We start from the raw sequence: 21,151 nt of genomic DNA on the forward strand, positions 1-21,151 counted from the left end.
TAAATTATACAATCACAGAATATGGGTTGTAAGATTGTAATCCAATCCCTGTTCAGTGAAAACATCCGCTAGTACAGTATTTCCAGTGGATAAGCAATCCAACCTGTTTAAACACTTCTGGCTAAGTAGACTGCACCACTGTTTTGAACAGCCCTTCTGTTAGAAAATTCTTCCTGATGCCCATTCATAATCCTTGTAATTTCTATTCACTGTTTTTATTTTACCTTATGATTAACACTGAACACCGTCTTGACAGTCCTTCAGATACTTGAAGGTAGCTCTCACATTTATTTCCAGTTCTCTCTTCTTTAAGCTAAATTTTCAATCATTCCTTATAAGTTTTTTTTTTCTACCTGGCTTCTTAGCATTTTGGTTGTTCTCCTTTGAATGTTCCAATTGTCAGCATCATTCTTAAATACAGTGCTTAAAACAGCACAGAATATTCTGGGTATGATATGACCAATGCAAAATAGAGAGATACAATTCTCTTAAACCTGCTGTAATTTTGAGTGCAGCCTATGCTGCATCTTCTTAATTCCCTTCTGTTCTTCCTTTCTACTGCATCACACTTGTAATCACTAAACCACCCAGATATTCTTCACACCAACCCATCCTATATTCAAACCGTTGATTTTTCTATCCAAATAAAGGGTTTTGCATTTGTCCCTGCGTCTGACATTCAACTTACTGCATTGTTCCAGGTTAATAAGTTCTTTCTAATCTTACTTTCTCCTAAGTTATTTGCTATTGTCCTATATTTATGTCATCTGCAACCAGTTCTGAATCCTTCTAATAATATGGTCTACCTCACATTTTGCCATCTTCTCTACTAGAATCTCTTTGGAGATGACAAATGCTTTGCAGAAATAAAAGTGCATTATGTCTATTGTGTAGTCACTCTTAAAAATGGATATTGGTTTGGCTTGGCTGAGCCCATTCTGATTTGTCCCAAGCCATTCCTTCTCTAACAATTTTCAAAGAACATAGAAGGAGCTTTCAAGATGATACGTTATGTTCCTCCAAGACTCTGAGATGTGACTGAAAATAGGCTTGAGACTGAAACTTTGTTATGGTAGCTCTGTAACCATCTCTTAACTTATTTTGAGCTGGCCTTTTCTCGTTGTGTCAGTTGTACTTGGGTCGATTTTAGCACAGTTCCCCTTTGCAGAAAAGGAAATATTATCACCATACCATTTTTTCCAAGAAGTGAAACCGTCCCCTTCTTCCTTTGATACCGATATAAATAAACCCTATCCTCTTTTGTTGCTGTTAACTTCCTTTATGAGCATAAATTCCTTTTGTGCTTTGAACTTTATTTCCTTCTGACCAGATACTAACTCCTTGCTGGTACACCTCTTTAGTATTTACACCCATCTTCCTTTTCTTCTATAAGGAGTTTTAAAGAAGTGCACAACCTTAACTCCAGGGCTACATGTATTGCCTCAAGGCCTTCAAATGTTCTGCCTAATTATAAACACTATTATGACAGAAGAAAAATATTAAATATATGGAGGGAAATCATATTCAGCTTTTAAATTTCATTTGAATTTTAAATTAAAATTATATGTACTGTAGCAATTTGAATTACATTTGAATTAAATGGCCTTGTTTTTCTCTTAGCCCCATTCATTATTTTGTGCTCTGTCATTCTTCATTTTTTGTTTTGGAAGATGATGCAAATCTCTGTATTACAATAATAATTGTTAAGACAGCCTCACTGTTAATTAAGTGGCTTGTCATTGTTTTTCCTTTGTATTTCCAATCTAGTCTATAACCATAAAATTCTCTTCATACCATTTATGTCTTGAAATTAGCCAAAGATTGACTAATAGCGAACCAAAGCCATCACTGGTGGGATTGGGCGGGGGGAGGGGAGGGGACATAGTCAAAATGGCAGCTAGAGAAAATCCCAAATCTTTGTAAATGCATAGACATTGTACACAGGAACAAAGCAACAAAGCTTGATTCCTTGGTCTCCACCTGCTGTGAATGTGCCTTGTGCTATGTGATAAATTTATATAAAATGTGAGCCAGCATGGTGGAGTTGAAAAACCAAAGCAATTGTGTTTGTCTGTCTGACTGCCAGACTTCCAGGAATTCCCTGGCATTTTGGAATTTAGCTTGATCTAGGATGCTCAGATTCCCATCTGAAACTATGGTTGAGTTTGTTTTTGTGATGTGAGATTAATGTCTTGAATCTCATCATGTCTTGAGTCTGCTCATTGGTGTTCATGGATGTGCTCTGGTAGTCTTCTGCCTGCCTGTCCTATGTAATGGCTGTTACAGTTCTCACATTGCGTGTTGTAGCGATTCTTGGTTTTTTTGGCTTAAGATGCTCTAATTGATATGTGTTCTATGTTGATGCCATGTAATTAATAGTCAGTTGGAAGTTTTGATATATAGTTTTCCTTTTCATGGTTTGTATTGGTTCTGCTAGTGGGTTGAGTGGTCAGGCACCTTTTGATAAATTGGGTGTGTTGTGTACTACTGCTGCCGTGGATTCTTTCACTAGTTTTGGATCTACGGATATAAAGAGTGCCACGATACCAAATGCAACCATATTTTCATCTTCTATTTTTAGGTGTTTGATTTTCTTGAGGCACTGTAGTAGGGTGTTGAGAGTTAAGTGTGAAAGACTATATTTAGTTCTAAAATAGTTGTCTTGCATGTATACAGGGCTTCTTCTCATTTAAATCAAAACAGCTTTGAGTTTGGGGACAATCCTACTTCAATCCTAAATTACTGAACTGATTATATTGATTTACTGTATTTTAGAATACTCTCCCATCCACATTAAAATTTTATACTTCATTATTATTTTTTATGTAATTTAGCAGTTATGCTAAAATCAATTATTACTGTTATTTTCTGCATGTAGTTCAGAGAAGTGTAGTATCCCATTAATACAGTTTTGCCTGGCATTTTATTCTATGTTGGTGGAATATAACCTATATTTAAAAAAAATCTGTATAGTCCTGCATTCTTTTTTCATAAGGAACAACCGATTACATCTCCCTCTAACATTTACTGATGGCTCTAAAAGATAGCAATGAACTCCTTGATTTTAGCACCTAGTTCTGGACTATCTCATAAAACTGTAGGTTCTTTCAACTATTACACAAATCACTTGCTTCTTCTCTTACTTCTTTAACTCCCTTCAAATTTATCTTAAAGGCTGCTAAGCTTTTGAACTATTTATATGAATCTTTTGGCATATAGCAGCATACCTCTAAGCCCAGAGCTTCAGTGTACAATACTTTAATATTAAAGTAAGGTTGACCAAATTCACTTTTACTTTTGAGTAAGCACACAGAGAATCACATTCTTAGGAAGGTGTAGTTACATAATCATGCTGAACATAACAAAAGTGTCCCAAAATATGTTAATTGAACATATTTTCTTTCAGTTATCTATGCTTGCAATGTAAGCTTTAGTTAACAAGACAGTGAATTTTGTGGAAGTGAGGCATACACTCTGTAAATCAGATAGGATGTCTATCACTTTAAAAAATGCTTCTAAATCGACCTGATACATCCTAATGAAAATACCTAATTTACCATTTTGGGCATGCCTTTTATTTCAGCGAGAAGGATGGGGAGAAAGTGCCATCTTTCTTTGGGCAGTGTCTTTGTTCAGATCAAAAGCTTTCTCCCAACTCCTGGGGACTGAAGAGGTTTCCTTAGCAGTTTCACAAAAGAAGGTTTCCTTCTTCCAGGATTTACTTTTTTGAGATATCTTAATTCCTGCAACTCCAGGCACAGTCGGAAATTCACAAGCCATAAGTGCCGGGAGAGAAGAGCGTCGCCTCCTAAGGGGAGGGCGTGCGCGTGTGTTGGTGTGGTGTTTATGTGTGTATGTGAGAGAAAGAAAAAGAGGAAGAGAGAAACAGAGTGAATGAGGTGCGTGCAAGTCCTCACCTTCCTCCACGCACGTGTCTAGTCACCTCCTAAGGGTGCGTGTGAGAGAGAGGGGGGCGCGTGCAAGACTCACCTTCACCCACGCGCGCGTCCAACCCTGCGGGGATCTTCGCTCATAAACTCGAGGGAGGCGGGCAGAGGCCTCGCGTCGCCTCCTTCCAGCCACACCCACCGTAGCCGCGCCGCTCGGTTCCGTTCAGCGCCGGAGACCTGAGGCGGCGTCAGCCCCAACTTTTGCCTAACTTTTTTTTTCCCCTCCCCCGGCCCCGCCGCTCTCAGTTTCCGCTCCGAGCTCGGCTTCTTAGCCCGCGATGAGGGTGCCTCGTACGGCCCGCGTAGCGCGGTAGTTCCCGAACTCGTTCCGCTTCCTAACTCAGGAGCACGGTCACCCGAGCCCCCATGGAGTACCTCACCACCTTCACGGGCAAGAGTAGCCGCCTGCTGAGGGGCACCGCCAACCGCCTGTGGAGCGCCGTCCCCGGCGCGGGGAGCCTCCGCCAAGTCCACTTCCAGGATTCCCAACACGACGGGGCGCCCTCGCCGCCCGGTAAGGCCTCCAGCTTACATACTTGGCCCCAGCTGGGCCGGTGGGTTTCGGGAGGGAGTTGGACGACAGGGGTTTCCCCTGTTCCTTTGTACCTGGTCAGTCAGAGAGAAAGAAAACGTCCGTCCCTCCTCCTTCCCTCATGTGGAACTACACTTCCCAGAATGCCCGACCCCTAAAAAGTTGTGCTTTTCGACCCTTTGGAGGGCACTCGGTTGGAGAAGGCGGGTTGCAGGCGCTGAAACTCTTGGGCCTATCTCCACCGCCCTCCCCTGGCCGCAGCTTTGATCAAATGCCTCTTTAGTGTACTTGGACTGGTTTTGTTCAAGACTTTGCGTGTATGGGATTTTTTTTTTTTTTTGGGGGGGGGGGGGAGCTGTTTACATAAACGGCGTGGAAGGCAGAGGGACCTGGAATTTGAACTCAAGGGAGACGCGCGAGTCCATATTGAAGTTTGAGATAAAAAATCAGAAAAAAAGCCTTCTTTTTTCTGGTGCTGCATTTGGCCTTTTGCAGCTGGAAAGGAGTTTTTCACTGTCCTGTGCTCTGTCTGTCTTTCCTGCCTCCTTCCTCTGCTACTCTGGGGCCCATCTTCCACAGCCGTGCCAAGATTTTCCTTGTTTTAAGGAATGGAAGCCCAAGCCAGACTGGGGCGCAAATTGGTCACCACTGGTGCTGACACCCATTTTTGCTTTATTTTATTTTACTTTTGCTAAGTAAAAAACGGCCTGTTGCAGTTTTTCTTTAACTTTTTTCTCTCTTTCCAAAAATCATGGAAGCTTTTGTTTACATAGTCTGTATTTATCAGTATTTGCCAGATTAAAAATTAAAATGGACACATTTTTCTACTGTTCTCACAATAGTTTGGTGGGATTTTAATATTTTTTTCAAGGTAGACTGGCAGATAATTTTGATTTTGAGGCATCTTGAGAAGGTCCAATACACTGGCCTATTGGACTATTCCTGCCAGAAAACTTAGGTAGCTTTTTTCAATTCTTTTTCTTTGGTACAGGGGAAATGAATATCAACACTGTCCTTGAGAGATTCTCAGTGTAGGAACTATACCTTCTGCCTCTGATAAATTATCAGTAGCTGTACTTTCTGCCTGGTATCTTTTCTTTTGAATTTCACTGAATAGTAATTTCTGGATCCACATATCTTAGTTTATTTAAACAAGCCATAGTAGCCTTGTCCCTATTAGTGCAGTTTACACATTACATTAGCTCAAAATATGGTTTATTTATTTGATAAATTTACATAGCCTTATATATGTGGCTATGGGTGGTGTAGAAACACAAAACAAAATCACTAGGAAAACCACAAATGCTAACAAGCAATTTAAACACATGCTGTAATCTGGTTTGTTTTGCATTACCATGATGTGTGAATGTATTATGTTTTATTTATTATGTATATAGATTTAAACAAACTGATTCCGCTTGATTCTGGATACTGTATAGAATCAACACCAAATAATAAAGATAAATGATGCATCCCAGTATATGCATATAAAACAGAAATAGAATGTTCCCATAATCTTACAAGGATTTATCTGTCAACCTGATCAAAGGCCTGAGCAAATATCCAAGCTTTTAATGACTGACAAAATGTCAGGATCATTGAGGAAATGCTATTGTAGAGGGTTGGCCACATGACAGAGGAAGCATAATAACTAATAACTAGCTTTTAACCAGTGGAATGTAGATTAGAATGGTGTAAATATGTAAATTATAAGGGTAGGTAAACTTTAAACCTGGCCCAGGTTATGAATTTGGATAGGCTGTTTGTTTAGGAACACTTTGCTTTGATTGAAGAAACTATAAGAGATATGGCAGTGAAGCAAGGAAGTCACTAATGCATGGATCCAGAACTTCTTTAGTTTCTCCTTTTGTGGTTTTGTTTTGAATTAAATTAACTACAATCACGTTTTCTCCTTATAGGTCATGTATTGCCTGCTTCTGTGTTTGCCTCATAATATTCTGTGTAGCCACAGCCATGTCTGAACAGAAAACGTTGTGTCTGTTTGTGCAAAGCAGTGTATTCATAAAGATTTTAATAGTTTTGTAGCTTTGGGGGAAATTATTTATTTTTAAACAAAGGTGTTAGTAGGTATGTTAAAAGTTAACACAGACATTTTGTCCCAAGTAAATGATAATAAAGTTACACAATATAAAATGTCCATGTATTATTGAATCCAATGTTACATTAGGATAGAATCTCAAGGATTACTTTTTACTGTATGTTTAAGATTAAATAATAATATAAACATAAAGTAGTTGATATATCTACAATAGCAATTCATTTGTATACTTTAGAATTATCCACCTATCCAATTATCCAATTCAAAAGTAAATTTAATGCTTTTGTATTTAAATTTTAATTTACTTTTAAAATCTATTTTCAAAAATATATTAGGATAATTTATATATGAGAGCTGAGATTTTTTTTTACTTCAAAATTCATATCTATGCTTAGATTATGGTTTGGTATAGATATCTTGATTTGAGAATGACCTGAGATAGAATTTAACTACAGGCAACTAATTTCTTTTTTAACAAGGCAGACAATCTTTTAATTTATTTAAAATCTTTAGTTTTTAATTAACTTCAATATTGTATGATGGGCAAACATAGAAGCTTTGTTGTTATTTTTAATTTGTAGTTTGGGAAAATATCAAATTGTAGTTTGAAATCCTGTATGGTTCTTTCTATTCATAGTTTTAATAAATAGCAGTTTACCTAGGTTCAGATGTTACAGCAGTTTGAAAACATGCAAATGTGAGTAGATAAATAGGTACGACTTTGGCAGAAAGGTTACTGTGTTTCTGTATAATTCTGTATAATTCTGTAATGTATAATTGAGGGGCCTGGAACATATCTATTCTGCTTGACTGTACTAGGTGGGAAGAAATTATTGAAGATGGACAAACCAGATAAGGCCTTGTGCCATTGATGGCTCATATTCTAAATTTTATTTTGTTTTATTTTCTATGATATTGTTACATTGGTTAAAAGCTATAGCAATTATAGAAATTCTGGTTTTATAATGTGCTTTGAATCTAAATTTACACTAAGAAGTTATTATTAAGCAACTAATGGTAGAAAATAAAATGCAAGATAGAGAATTCTTGTACAGTATTGTAGAATACATTGTGTGTAGCAAATTGTGCTTATTTATTTCATACATTGCAATTCCTCATACAGTATGGATTTACTTTTCAAATAAATATATGAAAAAGCACATTGGTAGCATTAAAGAGGACCTAAAACTTGCATTCCATTAATCTGCTAATCATTTTAAAATCATATGTCAAACAGGCTTGTTTGGTTGTGAATCACTTGCTGCAATAAATCATTTTGTAACAGTGGTGTAGTACACGTTCATTATATAAGCCTAAGAAGTTATTTAGATCCTGCCCATAGATTTTTCCCATTAATTGTAAAAAAATGTAAAAAAAATGTAAAAAAAAATTCGACAAAAACTACTCCATTATAAAAATATAATTTAATACTTCAGAATTATAAGATTATTCTATTAATTTTTGAAACATAAGCCCAAATAATGGAGTTTAATTTCAGATGCATAAAAGGATAATATTTAAAATATCCTTTATTCAAGAAAAAATATATAACTTAATGCTGTATACTCAAATTTTACTTTTTAGATTGAGTCTCCATGGAATATAACTTATAATGGAGGAAGTCAAATTCTCTAAATTCATAGATCTCATAAATAGAAATTTTTAAATGATTGTCTCTGATAAGTTTACCTCAGCCTGTTAATAGTTTTGGAGGAACTGATTAGAGTTATGTTGGTAATATTTCATATTTTATTGTATTACAACATCTATAATTGGGAACAAACACGCACAAAATGTTTTCTAAAAGTTCAAGTGGTAAATATCAACCTCTGGAAAATCAAAGATGGAAGGAGTTTTTGAAATTCTATATGGTAGGAATATTAATATCCCACATATATTTGAAGGTATTCCCTGTTTACATGAACCTCTAATATTAGAAAATATAGCTAGGTCAACACATGGTCATTACCAAGTTGGAAGGAAGAAATTGATGGAATATCTTCAGAAATAGGAATTGATAGAATATCTTCAGAAATATGCAAGCAGCAGCAAAAAAAAAAATAATCAGTAAAGATTCAAACCAAATCAAGCCTGGAAAATGTTACAGTGCCCTTTTTGGAAAGGGTCTGTCTAGGTACCAATACTAAAAAAAAAAAAGACTTAACATTGTATGTATACTATCATGCAACACTAATTTCACATGCTACCAACATTGTTGTTACATTCTAATGCATTTAAAATCATAGATTAGAGTCTTACATGGAAAGAGAGATGGCATATGAAGAAGGTTCAACTTTTGTGGAGCAAAACAACCATGGCAAAAAAAAAAAAGTGTGGATTGGCTACTCATGAGTTCTCCCATGAGCTGTTCAGAGCATCCAGAAGTGGGAGGTGCGTCAGTCTCTTCTGGAAAGGCTGGGCTTAAAACTCCGGGACGTTCCTCCTCCTCCACGGGACACCTCCCCAGCGTCCTGTTTTAGCTCAGCCTTCGTGGTAAGAGGTTGTGCACTCCCTGACTGGAACAGTTTCTGATTCAGCTAGTCAAGATTCAGGTTTGCTCTTGGGTTAATTCGGCTTGCAAATTTTTCCCCTATTAATCTGGCGATTTCAAGGCTTGTGGCTCTATTAGGTTATCCCCCCGATCAGTTGAGAGCAGCTCTTTGTGACTGGCAGAGCCTGCCACTTCGCAGGCAGCCTGAGACGGCCGCTTCAGGCAATTAGCCTATCTAATTCCCCGATCGTCTTATCTTTGCGATCTTGCCGGAACGCTCGCAGCTGCGGCTCACTTCTCGTTACAGGATCATTTGTCTGACATTTTAGAGAGTCAGCAGCAGCGGCTCGTTAAACTGCTCAGGCATTTAACATCGGAGATTCTGCCTTCCCGCCATTTTAAACGGCTGGCTTCAAGTTCACGCCTAAATATTACAGGCGCCATTCCCCACTGGTTTCCCTTCTTGGGGACCGGGGCAAGTACCGGGCCACTTCACTTTCCTGGGATTATTTCTCTCTTAGCCTGCAGGCGTTGGATAAGCAGGCTAGTCCTTAAACAGGATATTTTTTTTCCCTCTTGCAATTGCTTTTGGATCGTTACATTGGAGTGAAGCCTCAAGTGCCATTTCAAACAGCAGGACGTTTTTGAGAGGAAAGGATCCATCCAGGACCTGTATAGCTGGTTTCCCTTGTTGGGGACCAGGGATCCTGAATATTTCTTGCTTGGAGAGCTTGGGGGGGTTCCCTTGCTGGGGACCCTTAGATACTGTTCCCCATATATACAGGCTTACATATAGATATAGGCATATGTATAAATATATATATATGTGTGTGTTTGTATATAAAGATATATGTATAGACTTACACTCCTGGAGAAGCGCTCTACTTTCAACCACAGAGGTAGAAATCACCCCTAAGTACAAATATAATAATAATAATGATGATAATAATAATAATAATAATAATAATAATAATAATAATAATAATGATAATTTAAAAAAAATTAAAGTTAGAGACACGAGATTCATCCTCCACAATGGAGGGTGACAACGTCTTCCGCTCCAAGACAAGTCCCGAGATAAGTCAGTGGGCCCCAAAAAGGCCTCTAAGGCGGCGGATAAGGATGCCCATAGACAGCACCAAGCCTTGGAAAGGCAGTTGCAGAAACGGGCCAGGGAGGTGGACAAGATGGCTACAACAATCGGATCAGGGCCCAAGTCCATTGCTGGGGCCCTTGGACTTATCTACCCAGCCCAGTCACACTTTTTCTGGACAGCCTCCCATAGCCATATCTCCTCCAATGAGCACTGCCTGGCAAAGCCCAGAGGCAACCTTCACCCCTATGGCCGCCGGTTTAAGACAGGAGGAGGGATTACCTGAGACTATTCCCATCGAAATGAGGCAGTGGACGGAGATGGCAATTCAAAAGGGCATTGCAGTTGGAATTCAGCAATCCATCCGGACTAGACACTTTTCGGCTACTTCGGAAACGGGATCCCTGTCTGCTCGATCCTTTGTGCATATGGGACAACATCAAACTCAAGTATTCCCCAATATTCCTGACATACCAGTCCAGGGTCTTCGGGAGGAGGTGGAATTAGATGACTAGGATGTTCCCATGGAGGTGGGGTCAATCCATCAGATGGACTTGGGGTTGTCAGAGGCTGACCCACTAGAATGAGGAATGTTGGATGACGAAGGCCTCATTCTGGACCAACCTACCTTTTCTGGTCTTTTTTGTCTGCATCTCTTTAAATCTTTACTGTTCAAAGCAAAGAACAACGCTAAACTAGGCACATCAAGTCCTCACCCATTGTCAACAGGGTCTCAGAACGAATCTGAGGACCTAATCTCACAACCGGCTAATGAGGCAGAAACTATTCCTGTCCCTCGTATGTTTGCTGAATTAGTACAAAATCAATGGGCATCAGCAGCATCCTACCCAGCCCCAACAGGGTACAATAAACAATATTATAATTTGGCACCAGAGTTTTCAAATTTTCTCAAAACGCCAGAGGTGGATGAGCCCATTGTGGCACTGGCCTCTTCTTCAACCTTTCCCAACAAAGCTGAGGAAGCCCTGAGACCGGAGGAAAAGAGAGCACAGTTGGCACTCCGTAGGGTGCACATTTCTGACGCCTGGGCCATTAGGGCAGCTACAGCTGCGTCCTTTTTTACACGGTCCTCCCTACGATGGATCTTCCACTTGAGGGATATATTGCCAGCGTCAAATGTCAGAGCCCACCAGGACATTGCTAAGATTATTGCAGCGGCAGAATTCTCTGCTGACGCCACATTTAATGCAGTCAAATTCTCATCTAGAGCCATAGCATCTCACGTGTCAGCACAGAGACTGCTATGGCTCAGACATTGGCAGACGGATACCAAGCATAAATGCAAGCTGGCATCAGCCCCAATATCGGAGGATAAATTATTTGGCAGTGTCTAGGAGCCTCTGCTTATTGAGAATAGAAACAAGAAAAAAGTGCTTCCCCCTCTTTTTCGGAGGTCTGAAAACAGAACGCCCCAGTCGTTTCGAAGGGGTCCCTTTCAGCCCTACTATCAATGTCCATACGTTCCCAGATCTCAGAGAACATCAGGCTACAGGCCCAGTTTTAGACAGGATAGGTCTGAATCTTCCGATAGAGGTCAGCGGGGAGGCCAAAACAGAAGAAACCCCAGAGGTACCGGAGGCCGATTTTTTCATCGCCCCAAGTGAGTCCTTGACAGCAGCTCCCATTGGAGGGCGGCTAAAATTGTTTGCTGATCAATGGGACAGCTCCACCTCTGATGTGTGGGTCAGGGACACTTAGGTTTGGTTTGGCGCTAGAGTTTCAATCCTCCCCCCCCCCGAACTTTTTCATTAGGAGTCCTAGGTCCACGGACTCCATTAAGAGAGCGTTGATGCAGGAGGCTATCATCATCTTCTGCATATTCGGGCCATTAGGGAGGTCCCATCTGAACAAGGGGTCAAGGCTGTTATTCTATATTGTTTGTGGTCCCAAAGAGTTCAGGGGGCTGGAGGGCAATTCTGGACCTCAAGCATCTGAACAGATCATTGGTTTACCGAAAATTCAAGATGACTACTCTCCAGTCCATTCTGCTCAGCATCAGAGAGAACGATGTCCTGACTTCTATAGATCTCACAGAGGCTTAGCTACATATACCAATTAGACCTGCTCACTACAAATATCTTAGTTTTTGCTATTGTGATCGGCACTACAAATATATCGCCCTACTATTTGGTCTGGCTTCGTCCCCTAGGACTTTTACCAAGGTCCTAGCGGCTTTGGCTGCCTCCCTGAGGATCAAATCTATTCGTTTACAACGCTGTCTGGATGATATTTTAATTTTGTCATCTTCCAGACATCAATAAAATTTGGATAACAAGATTACCCTGGAGACCCTTCAAGGTCACGGTTTTTCCATAAATTGGGATAAAAGCCATTTGATCCCCTCAACTAGGTTAGTTCATTTAGGGGCAGTGATAGATACCGTGGAGGGCAAGGTTTTTCTCTCTTAGGACAAGTTGAATAGTATCCAGTCTTTGGCCAGAGAGATCAGAGCCTTAAAGAGGGTTTCTCTGGCAGTTCTTTCTCAACTGTTAGGGAAACTGATTTCTTGTATTTCCATTGTGCCTTGGGCTCAATTCCATTCTAGAGATCTACAATGGTTCCTGCTACCTTTCCAGTGATCCGGAAGAGCCACTTCCAATGTCCAGATAAAGGTACCGCACAATGTTCTCCGATCGCTCCGCTGGTGGTCGAAAAACACGATAAACAAGGTGTATCAATTCAAGGAACCATGTAGGGCAACGATCACAACCGATGCCAGCCTGATGGGATGGGGAGCTCACTTCCAATCCCACACTGCTCAGGGAATTTGGACTATTTACAAACAGTCACAAAACATCAACCTGTTGGAGTTGCAAGCAGTTCATCTGGCGTTACGCAGTTTTCTACCCCTCTTCCAGTCATGCCACATTCTGGTCTTGACAGACAATATCACAACCAAGGCCCACGTAAACAGACAGGGGGGTACCCATTCCAAACTTATGATGCTGGAGACAGCCAGATTGTTCAAGTGGGCCGAGGCCAATCTGTTGTCGCTCAAGGCAGAGCACATAGCAGGGGCCTTAAACACACAAGCGGACTTGCTCAGCAGGGCCACGATAGATCAGGCAGAGTGGCGCCTACACCCGTCTCTTCCAGGAAGCAGTGCGGAGGTTTGGGCAACCGGTGATCAATCTATTTGCCTCTCCCCTCAACGCCCAATTGCCCCGGTATATTTCAAGGTACCTGACTCAGGGGGCGGAGGCTGTCAACGCTCTGCGATGTCAGTGGCCTCTCGGACTTCTATATGTGTTTCCTCCACTCCCTGTAATACCCAGGTTAATCCAGAAGTTATTGGAGGAACGAGCGGAATTGATATTGGTCGCCCTTACTGTTCTAGGCGAACGTGGTTCGCGGACTTACAGAACCTGTCGAGAGAACAACCTTGGAAAATTCCGTCGAGGGTTTCCCTCTCGCAAGGGCCGGTACTTCACCCGGACCCACAATGGCTCAGCCTAGCTGTATGGAGATTGAGCGGAACTGTTTAAGGACCCAACAGATTTCAGAGGATGCCATTGCCACCATACAAGCATCCAGACGGTCCTCTACAAATCGTATATACGAGGCCACATGGTCCACTTTCTGTCGCTGGTGCCGGGGGCCTAAGATCAACCCCTCTGCCCCATCAATAGGACAATTATTGGACTTTTTACAGGAGAGGTTGACCAAGGGCCTATCTCCAAATACTTTACTCAGACAGGTGGCAGCCTTAGCCTCGGTGATATCCTGGGGTACCTTCGTTCCATAGTGCACCATCCACCTGTCCGCAGCTTTCTTAAGGGTGCTGCAAACTTACGACCTCCTGTAATTCACCGCTATCCCACTTGGGAGCTCAACAAGGTGTTAACCGCACTTACAACTGGCCCGTTCGAGCCTTTAAGAACCGCTAGTCTCAAATTCCTGACATGTAAGGTGGTCTTCTTAATTACGATCACATCAGCAAGGAGGATTTCTGAATTGGCAGCATTGTCGATGAGAAAGGACCTGTGCGTGTTTCATGCGGACAGAGTGGTTCTCAGATTGGATCCATCGTTCATCCCTAAAGTAAATTCAGCCTTCCACAGAGCGCAGGAGTTGGTGCTTCCAAATTTTTATCTGAAACCATCTCATAGACTGGAGCATCAATGTCATCGACTTGACGTTCGAAGGGCGTTAAGCATCTATCTAGACCGCACGGCGGCATTTCGAAAATCTGAGGCTCTATTCCTATCCTTCAACCCATCCACTTTAGGACACAAGGTGTCGTCGACGACCATTGGTAGATGGTTGAGAGCCACCGTAGCTAAAAGTTATGAATGCCAGTCCATCTCAGTTCCTAAGGGCATTACAGCCCACTCGACAAGGAGTGCGGCAACATCAGCAGCATGGGCCACTCGGGCTTCCATAGATGAAATTTGCAGAGCGGCGACTTGGGCTTCACCATCGCCCTTTGTCAGAAATTATAAAATTGATGTCTACACCTTAGCGGACGCTTCATTTGGCAGAAGAGTCCTGCAGAGGGTCCATAGAATTTAGGAGTGGATTTCAGTCCAGACGGAGTACCTCCCTAAAGACAGGCCAAGCTTTGGTATGTCCCACTTCTGGATGCTCTGAACAGCTCATGGGAGAAAGGACGTTGGTACTTACCTGATATACCCGTTCTCTGTGAGCTGTGAAGAGCATCCAGCCCCACCCATTTCTTTCCGTCTGGTGGGGTTCCGTTCCAGTCAGGGATCTAGATTAGGTGATGAGTTCCATACTTTGACACTCAGTCTTTGCAAAACGGGGGGATGCTGGGGAGGTGTCCCGTGGAGGAGGAGGAGCGTCCCAGACTTTTAAGCCCAGCCTTTCCAGAAGAGACTGAAGCACCTCCCACTTCTGGATGCTCTTCACAGCTCACAGAGAACGGGCGTATCAGGTAAGTACCAATGCCCTTTCTCTTCAGATCAAGGAGAGCCAAGGATCACCCACAAGATTGCTCTGTACAAAATATCTCTCTGAAGAGATCATAAAATAGTAATCTCCAGTGGGTTTGAGAGTTGTAGGAGTCGGGAAAAACATCCAGCTTAAGCTGCAGTTAAGAGCGGGGTGTCAAACTCATGCATCACATGTGGCTCCGCCCCATCCGGTTTAGCGAAGGGAAAAAAAGTCCCGTTAAAAACCTCTGGGTCACCCATTTTCTGTTATAACTGCTTTAGGAAGCTGTTGTTGATCTATATTTAACTTTCCAAGGGGAAAGGTTTATTACACTGGGAGAATTTCATTCTATCCTGAATGAAAGATATTTTGCAAAAGCTTCAGGTTTATTTTTAAGCAACATTAATTTTTGGAATACAGCAAATTAGGGACTAGGATGTTGACTTTGAAAAGTTAAGGGGCTAGATAGATTTGAAAGACTAAAGTTTGATAACAATATTTAGAGTTTGAAATTAACTATAGGAAATATTCCCGTGGGAAAGTTTTGCTGATTGGAAAATAAACAGATGGCAAGAATGGACTTTGAAGGCTGATTAGAGAGAACCAGTGAGAACTAAGAATTACAATTAAGGGAGAAGAAACCCATTAATATATGGAGCAATACTCTTCAGTTATAAAAAAAAAATCAAAGCTATTTGGGAACATATCCCCAAATTACTTTCAAGATTGTCTGATACTATAACAGAAGATGCAGAAGAAAAATAGGTTTTATTGGATAAAACTGAAACTGATTAAATGTAGATTGAATTTTTAAAAATGCCAAGTTATAAAAGTAATGTAGATATGGGGAAAACATGTAGTTATGGCCATGCTTGAAGATATGAAAATGTAAATGCTAGAAGAGTGATATTGAAAAAGAGAGCACATTGGATTTTCAAATGAAACCAGCTGAAGTAATAATTGAAGTGGACATACAAATAATAAACCACAAGAATAGAGGTGAAGACGCTTCTTGGATGAGAAGTGAAATGTCTTCAAAGGAAAAAAAAAACTCCAGTTATTTCTTTAAAAAGCATCTTTGGGACAACTATGACTTGGATGACTGATAATCTCTATTGACATCTTAGAGACTATATCTCTTTTCCAACTCATTCACTCCAATTTTAAAGGATGGCCATATCTATATCTAAAACTAAATATCTTCTGAGATGAGCAAATAGAAAAAAAGGGTTAGACTCTTTTTTCCTATTTTCTTTTTAGTCTCTGTGCACCATTTATAAAACTCTTTTGCACGTCTTGAAGTTATTACAGAATTTAGTTTCTTACAAGCTGAAGAAAAGGACTTAATCGGATAAAGTTTGCTTAATTTTTGATCAGTGAGAAAATGTGGATTTCTGAACAAGTGATACTGAATGCTTCCCAGCAACTCTGAGTGATTTACCACTTGTTAAATGTTTTTAAATGTTTAATAATTAAAAAATAGCACAGATGTATATAACTTGCCATTAAAGTGCTATACAGCTGTGTTTGAAAAACTAGCTAAAGTTAAGGACTAATCTCTGAAGCTGATTTTAATTTACTGCAAATAACAGGCAAGCTATGTGTAATGACAATCTAATTAAATATGTTAGAGAACTGTTATAACCTTGCCCTATATTGAAAAATCTTTTCATCTAGTTTCTTGTGATTTAGTAATACTTTAGAAGGCTTGCAGCTATTGATAAAGCTAAGGGATTTCTAAACACTAAAGTGTAATAAATTTAGAGGAATGAAGTCTGTTGTGATAGGTAGTTGTCTTAGGCTGGCCATAGTCTCTGAAAGCTATGTAACTGGTGAATTACATGTCTGCAAGTGATGCTGTAGTCGGCAGTGTGTGACAATCCTGAGATGAGAGAAAGATGAATGTAATAATGCATGCTTTGCCTCAATTTCTTTCAGATACTGGCCAGAAGAAGACTATAGACAAGAAAGATGGGAGACGCATGTCTTTTCAAAAGCCAAAAGGGACTATAGAATATATCGTAAGTTGTTGCTCGGGTACATAATTTTCAAGATACACTGAAAATTTGTTAATGGGATTGAGAAGTACTATGCTGAATCTTTTCAAACATAATGTAGAGTAAGTCTCTTAAACTTTCCAGTCTTCCTGTAGATATTATATGCTAATAGTAGATCACTAGTTTTAAAATATATGCCTTATTGTACTTTTAGAAGAATCACCCTTATTGCTTCTAATGCTTTTAATATTGCTAATAATCCACTGAGTATAGATTAATATAATGTTGTCCCATTTTACCAGTGTGATACACAAATATTTTTCTTTTCTTATAAGTTTCATTGACTTATTAATACATCAGGGATCAGTTTTGTTTTTTAATCACTCAATTATCAGAATGCCGAGTCTATATGTTCTTCAAATGACCCTTAAGCAGAAATATAGTCAGTCTTAAATTTCTGGTTACTAAGGGAAACTAGAAGTCTGAATTAGGAAATAGTTTATTACATAATACCTATATATTTATGGTTTCTAGATACAGAATTTTCAAATTGTACCACTGTAAATCAGTTCAGTGTTTTCATTTTTAAGTAGAAAGGATTTGTTTGAAATGAAACTTAGTAAAAAGCTGGCTATTGGGATTCTATTTCTATATATGTACTATGAGTATTTTTGTGACAGTTTAAACAGACTTTAGACTTACTCTAAAGTTGTATTGCTCTTTTGCTTTCCATTGCTGAATTTGAGAGATACTGATGAGTATATAACCATAAAATGTAATTAGGAAGTGAATTGGTTCCTTCACTTTAAATGAATTACTTGTATAAACAATCTGATACACAGTGGTATCAGCTAGCACGCAGTTCTGCATTTCTAACAAAACTGCTTTGAATGACTTGTATTAAACTACACAAGCAGAGCTTTTGTGTCAATTTCACAGTGTAAGTCTATATAATGTGTGCATTAGTAAAGTTATCATCAGATAATAAGCTTGTTAATGAAGTTATTATACACTTAGATTTTGATTTATTTCAGTAGAGGAAAATATAGTCATGGTTTCCAGTAATCAAACTCCTTTCAGTGAATTTGGAAATGTTCAGTTGATAACAAATATAAAATATTTAAGTAATTTGTACCATTGTACCAATTGTAACAAAATTTAGAGCTTTAAGAGGGCATACTACAAAATGGTCTCTAATTACTTTTCCAAGCAATTGAAAATAATGTTGGTAAGACTTTCTATTGCCAACTTCATTATCCTTAAAGTGCTTGTATCAGAGTATTAAAGAGACTGGAAATGTTTCATTTAGTTTTTCCACTTCTATCTCAAAATAACTAATAACTTGTCATTATTACATAGTGTATTAGGACTTCAATTTGCTTATTGTTTGTTACATATTTTTGACCTGATTTGTTTGGATTTCTATTTTTTATTATTCCCAATTCCCAATAATTCTCAAATTATTAATATAAATTTGGAAATATAACAATGTATACAAATTTCTTCTATGTATTTATTTCTTCTCATGAAAATCCTGTTAGCATATAAGATTAACTTCTGAGAAATCCTCCCTGATAAATACATGCAATACTTGGAAATCTTACTTTTCTATTAAATTATATACAATATTTTCCTTTGGAAAAAAATATTTGAAAATATCAGAAAGAGGAAACAACTTTTTGGAAAAAAATGCTGTAGATGACACACTCTCATAATAATGTACTACTCTAATCTGAAAAATTCTGGCTTGTTCACTCCAAAAATGGAATATATTTCCTATGATAAGCATTGTAATTAACTTGATGAGCTGCTTTAAATAATTGCTTATCACAATTATAATTGTTTATAAAAAGTAAGACACATCAGTATTCTAGTACCTAAAAACTTGAGCGATGATCAGACTTTTAGTCTGTCCTTTTTTGTTGTTGCTGTTGAGGGTCTGTGAAAAATGTATAATATAATAGGATTTTATCCACTATTCATTAATAAAGAAATAAAAGAAATCATGGGATTTAGAAAAAGAGTACACTTTCCAATCTGTTGTAGAAAGAAGTACTGAATACTAAAATTCAAACATGTTGCAGTCCTACTTACATGTGAGTTTGAATGTCAGTTTATTTTAAGTTTCTTACAAAGAAATATTGTAGAGCTTACAGTTATATAACTAATCAAAGGACCCTAAATATGGCTTTATCTGTGGAAAGCTTGGATGTTGGAAATTAATGCACTTTTTATTTCTAGTCATATATTTTCAGTAAATATATTTAGGAGTTCATGATCAGTATTAAAATAATCCACAATACACATTTTAATAAACATAAACATAATGAAACCCAATCGTATTCTCCACAATAGATGTTGGCAGTTGTGCCTTGGTAATTAACTGAATCTTGGCCAGGTTTCAATAATTAAAAAAAATAAGGATTTATCTTGTTTTATCATTCTGTATGTTGCCCATAATGATGTGACAAGACTCTTCCCCTGTTCCATCTGAAAATATGGTACAACTCATACAATATTCAGAGATTCAACTCTGTTACTTAGGGAATTATAAGGCGATAGAACTTTAGTTCGACTTAGAAATGAATAGAGAGCATGATTCGATACTTGAGTCTCCCTTGACAAAGTCATTCAATGAGTAATCTTGACATTTCATTTGTGGAATTATTATACAGTGAGCTTTTGATTTCTTATAGTACATAAATATAGCCATGTTATCTAGTGGTCAGACTCATTTCAATAAATATCATATTTATCTGATACAGATAGGAACTATTTAAGTAATTTGTATCCTTGTATCAATGTTGCAGATTTCAGAGTGCATATATGCAAAATGGTCTGTAATTTATTTTGCAGAAGATTTAAATATTACCCATGTATGGATATATAATTCTATTTGAAGCAAACTGTTGCATTAATTTTTAAAGCCAGAACCATCTAATAAGCCTCAATTTTGTTCAAATTCAGTTTAAATTTATTATCTTTTTCTACTCAAAATTAAGTCTAGATAGTGATTTTTTGCTTGAACCTTACTTGATACAAATGACAAAGAGAAATAGAACTGGGTACCATTCCAATGATCTTTGCCAATTGACCAAAATTCCTCAAGCATTGTAACTGAAACAATAATTTCTATTGCTTGATATCTGTTTTCAGCAAGCACCATGTTGGCCAATGTTCACATAATTCATTTTTAAAAGAGGGGTTTGTTTGGGGTTTATAATAAGCAAAATGTTAGAGTCTCAATGATCCAGCAGCAAATGCTTCAAAAGTTTTGATATCTATTTGACAAGTAATTGTCTTTCAACTTCTCCTTAGTATTTGCTGAATCTAATTAAAAATCTTTGGTGCACATTAAAACATAACATTTTTGAATTTTTTATTAGAAATGAATCAGAAATAGTTGACAGAGCTTGGGACATGGAATCACCATATAAATTATTCATTAATTCTGTTTTAATGAACTCGTATTGCTGTTGGAGAGTAAAGTTTTATTTTAATCTAAACTAATCACATTTTATAATGATTAGTGTTTTGTCCTACTCCCTGCTTCTTTCTTTCTTCGGAATACCAGGTAATCCCCATTTTATGGTAAAAGCAGTTTGTATGTCAAATCGGAAACATCAGCTTTTCATTCTCAGTGCAGCAGCTAAGAAAAGATTTAAAATTTGAGAAAACTGCATGCTGATGATTAATTTTTAGAAGACCTTATTTTTTAAAACAATTCTATTAGAATTGGTACTTAAGTAAGTCAAACACTTTTAAATTGTTGCAAATAAAATTGTAGGTATCTTAAATATTTGGTTAGTTGGTCTTTTTATGTTTGAAATTTATTTTATTTATTTATTTTTATTTATTTGGTTTGTCAATTGCTTACAAGATAATAGGTATAAGTAAAAACATAGTTATAAATACATGGATACATATAAGAAAAATAAAAGAAATAAAAGAAACAATAGGACAGGGACGGTAGGCACGTTGGTGCGCTTATGCACACCCGTACAGACCTCTTAGGAAAGGGGTGAGGTAAATAGTAGACAGTCTAAGGTTAAAGTTTTTGGGGTTTGGGGAAGAAACCACAGAGTCAGGTAGAGTATTCCAGACATTATGTTGTT

At 38.4% G+C, this 21,151-nt stretch overlaps 1 protein-coding gene across 12 annotated transcripts in view; it reads left to right on the forward strand.

Moving 5' to 3' along the window:
* The window catches only part of OXR1 (oxidation resistance 1), a 247,443-nt gene that overhangs the window by 181,843 nt on the left and 44,449 nt on the right, over positions 1–21,151 (forward strand). For 10 of the 12 annotated variants that reach the window (XM_087962091.1, XM_087962090.1, XM_087962094.1 and 7 more), the window contains one exon: positions 16,978–17,060. In XM_087962091.1, the coding sequence (XP_087818217.1) occupies positions 16,978–17,060 (83 nt within the window). Of the gene's footprint in view, positions 1–4,087; positions 4,465–16,977; positions 17,061–21,151 lie in introns of those variants that run through there. The other 2 variants (XM_026689849.2, XM_026689857.2) reach the window with 2 other exon arrangements.

Source organism: Notechis scutatus, chromosome 3, assembly GCF_049901735.1.
Source record: "Notechis scutatus isolate UNSWTSFEM ecotype Mainland chromosome 3, rNotScu1.2, whole genome shotgun sequence".
Taxonomy (NCBI): Eukaryota; Metazoa; Chordata; class Lepidosauria; order Squamata; family Elapidae; genus Notechis; species Notechis scutatus.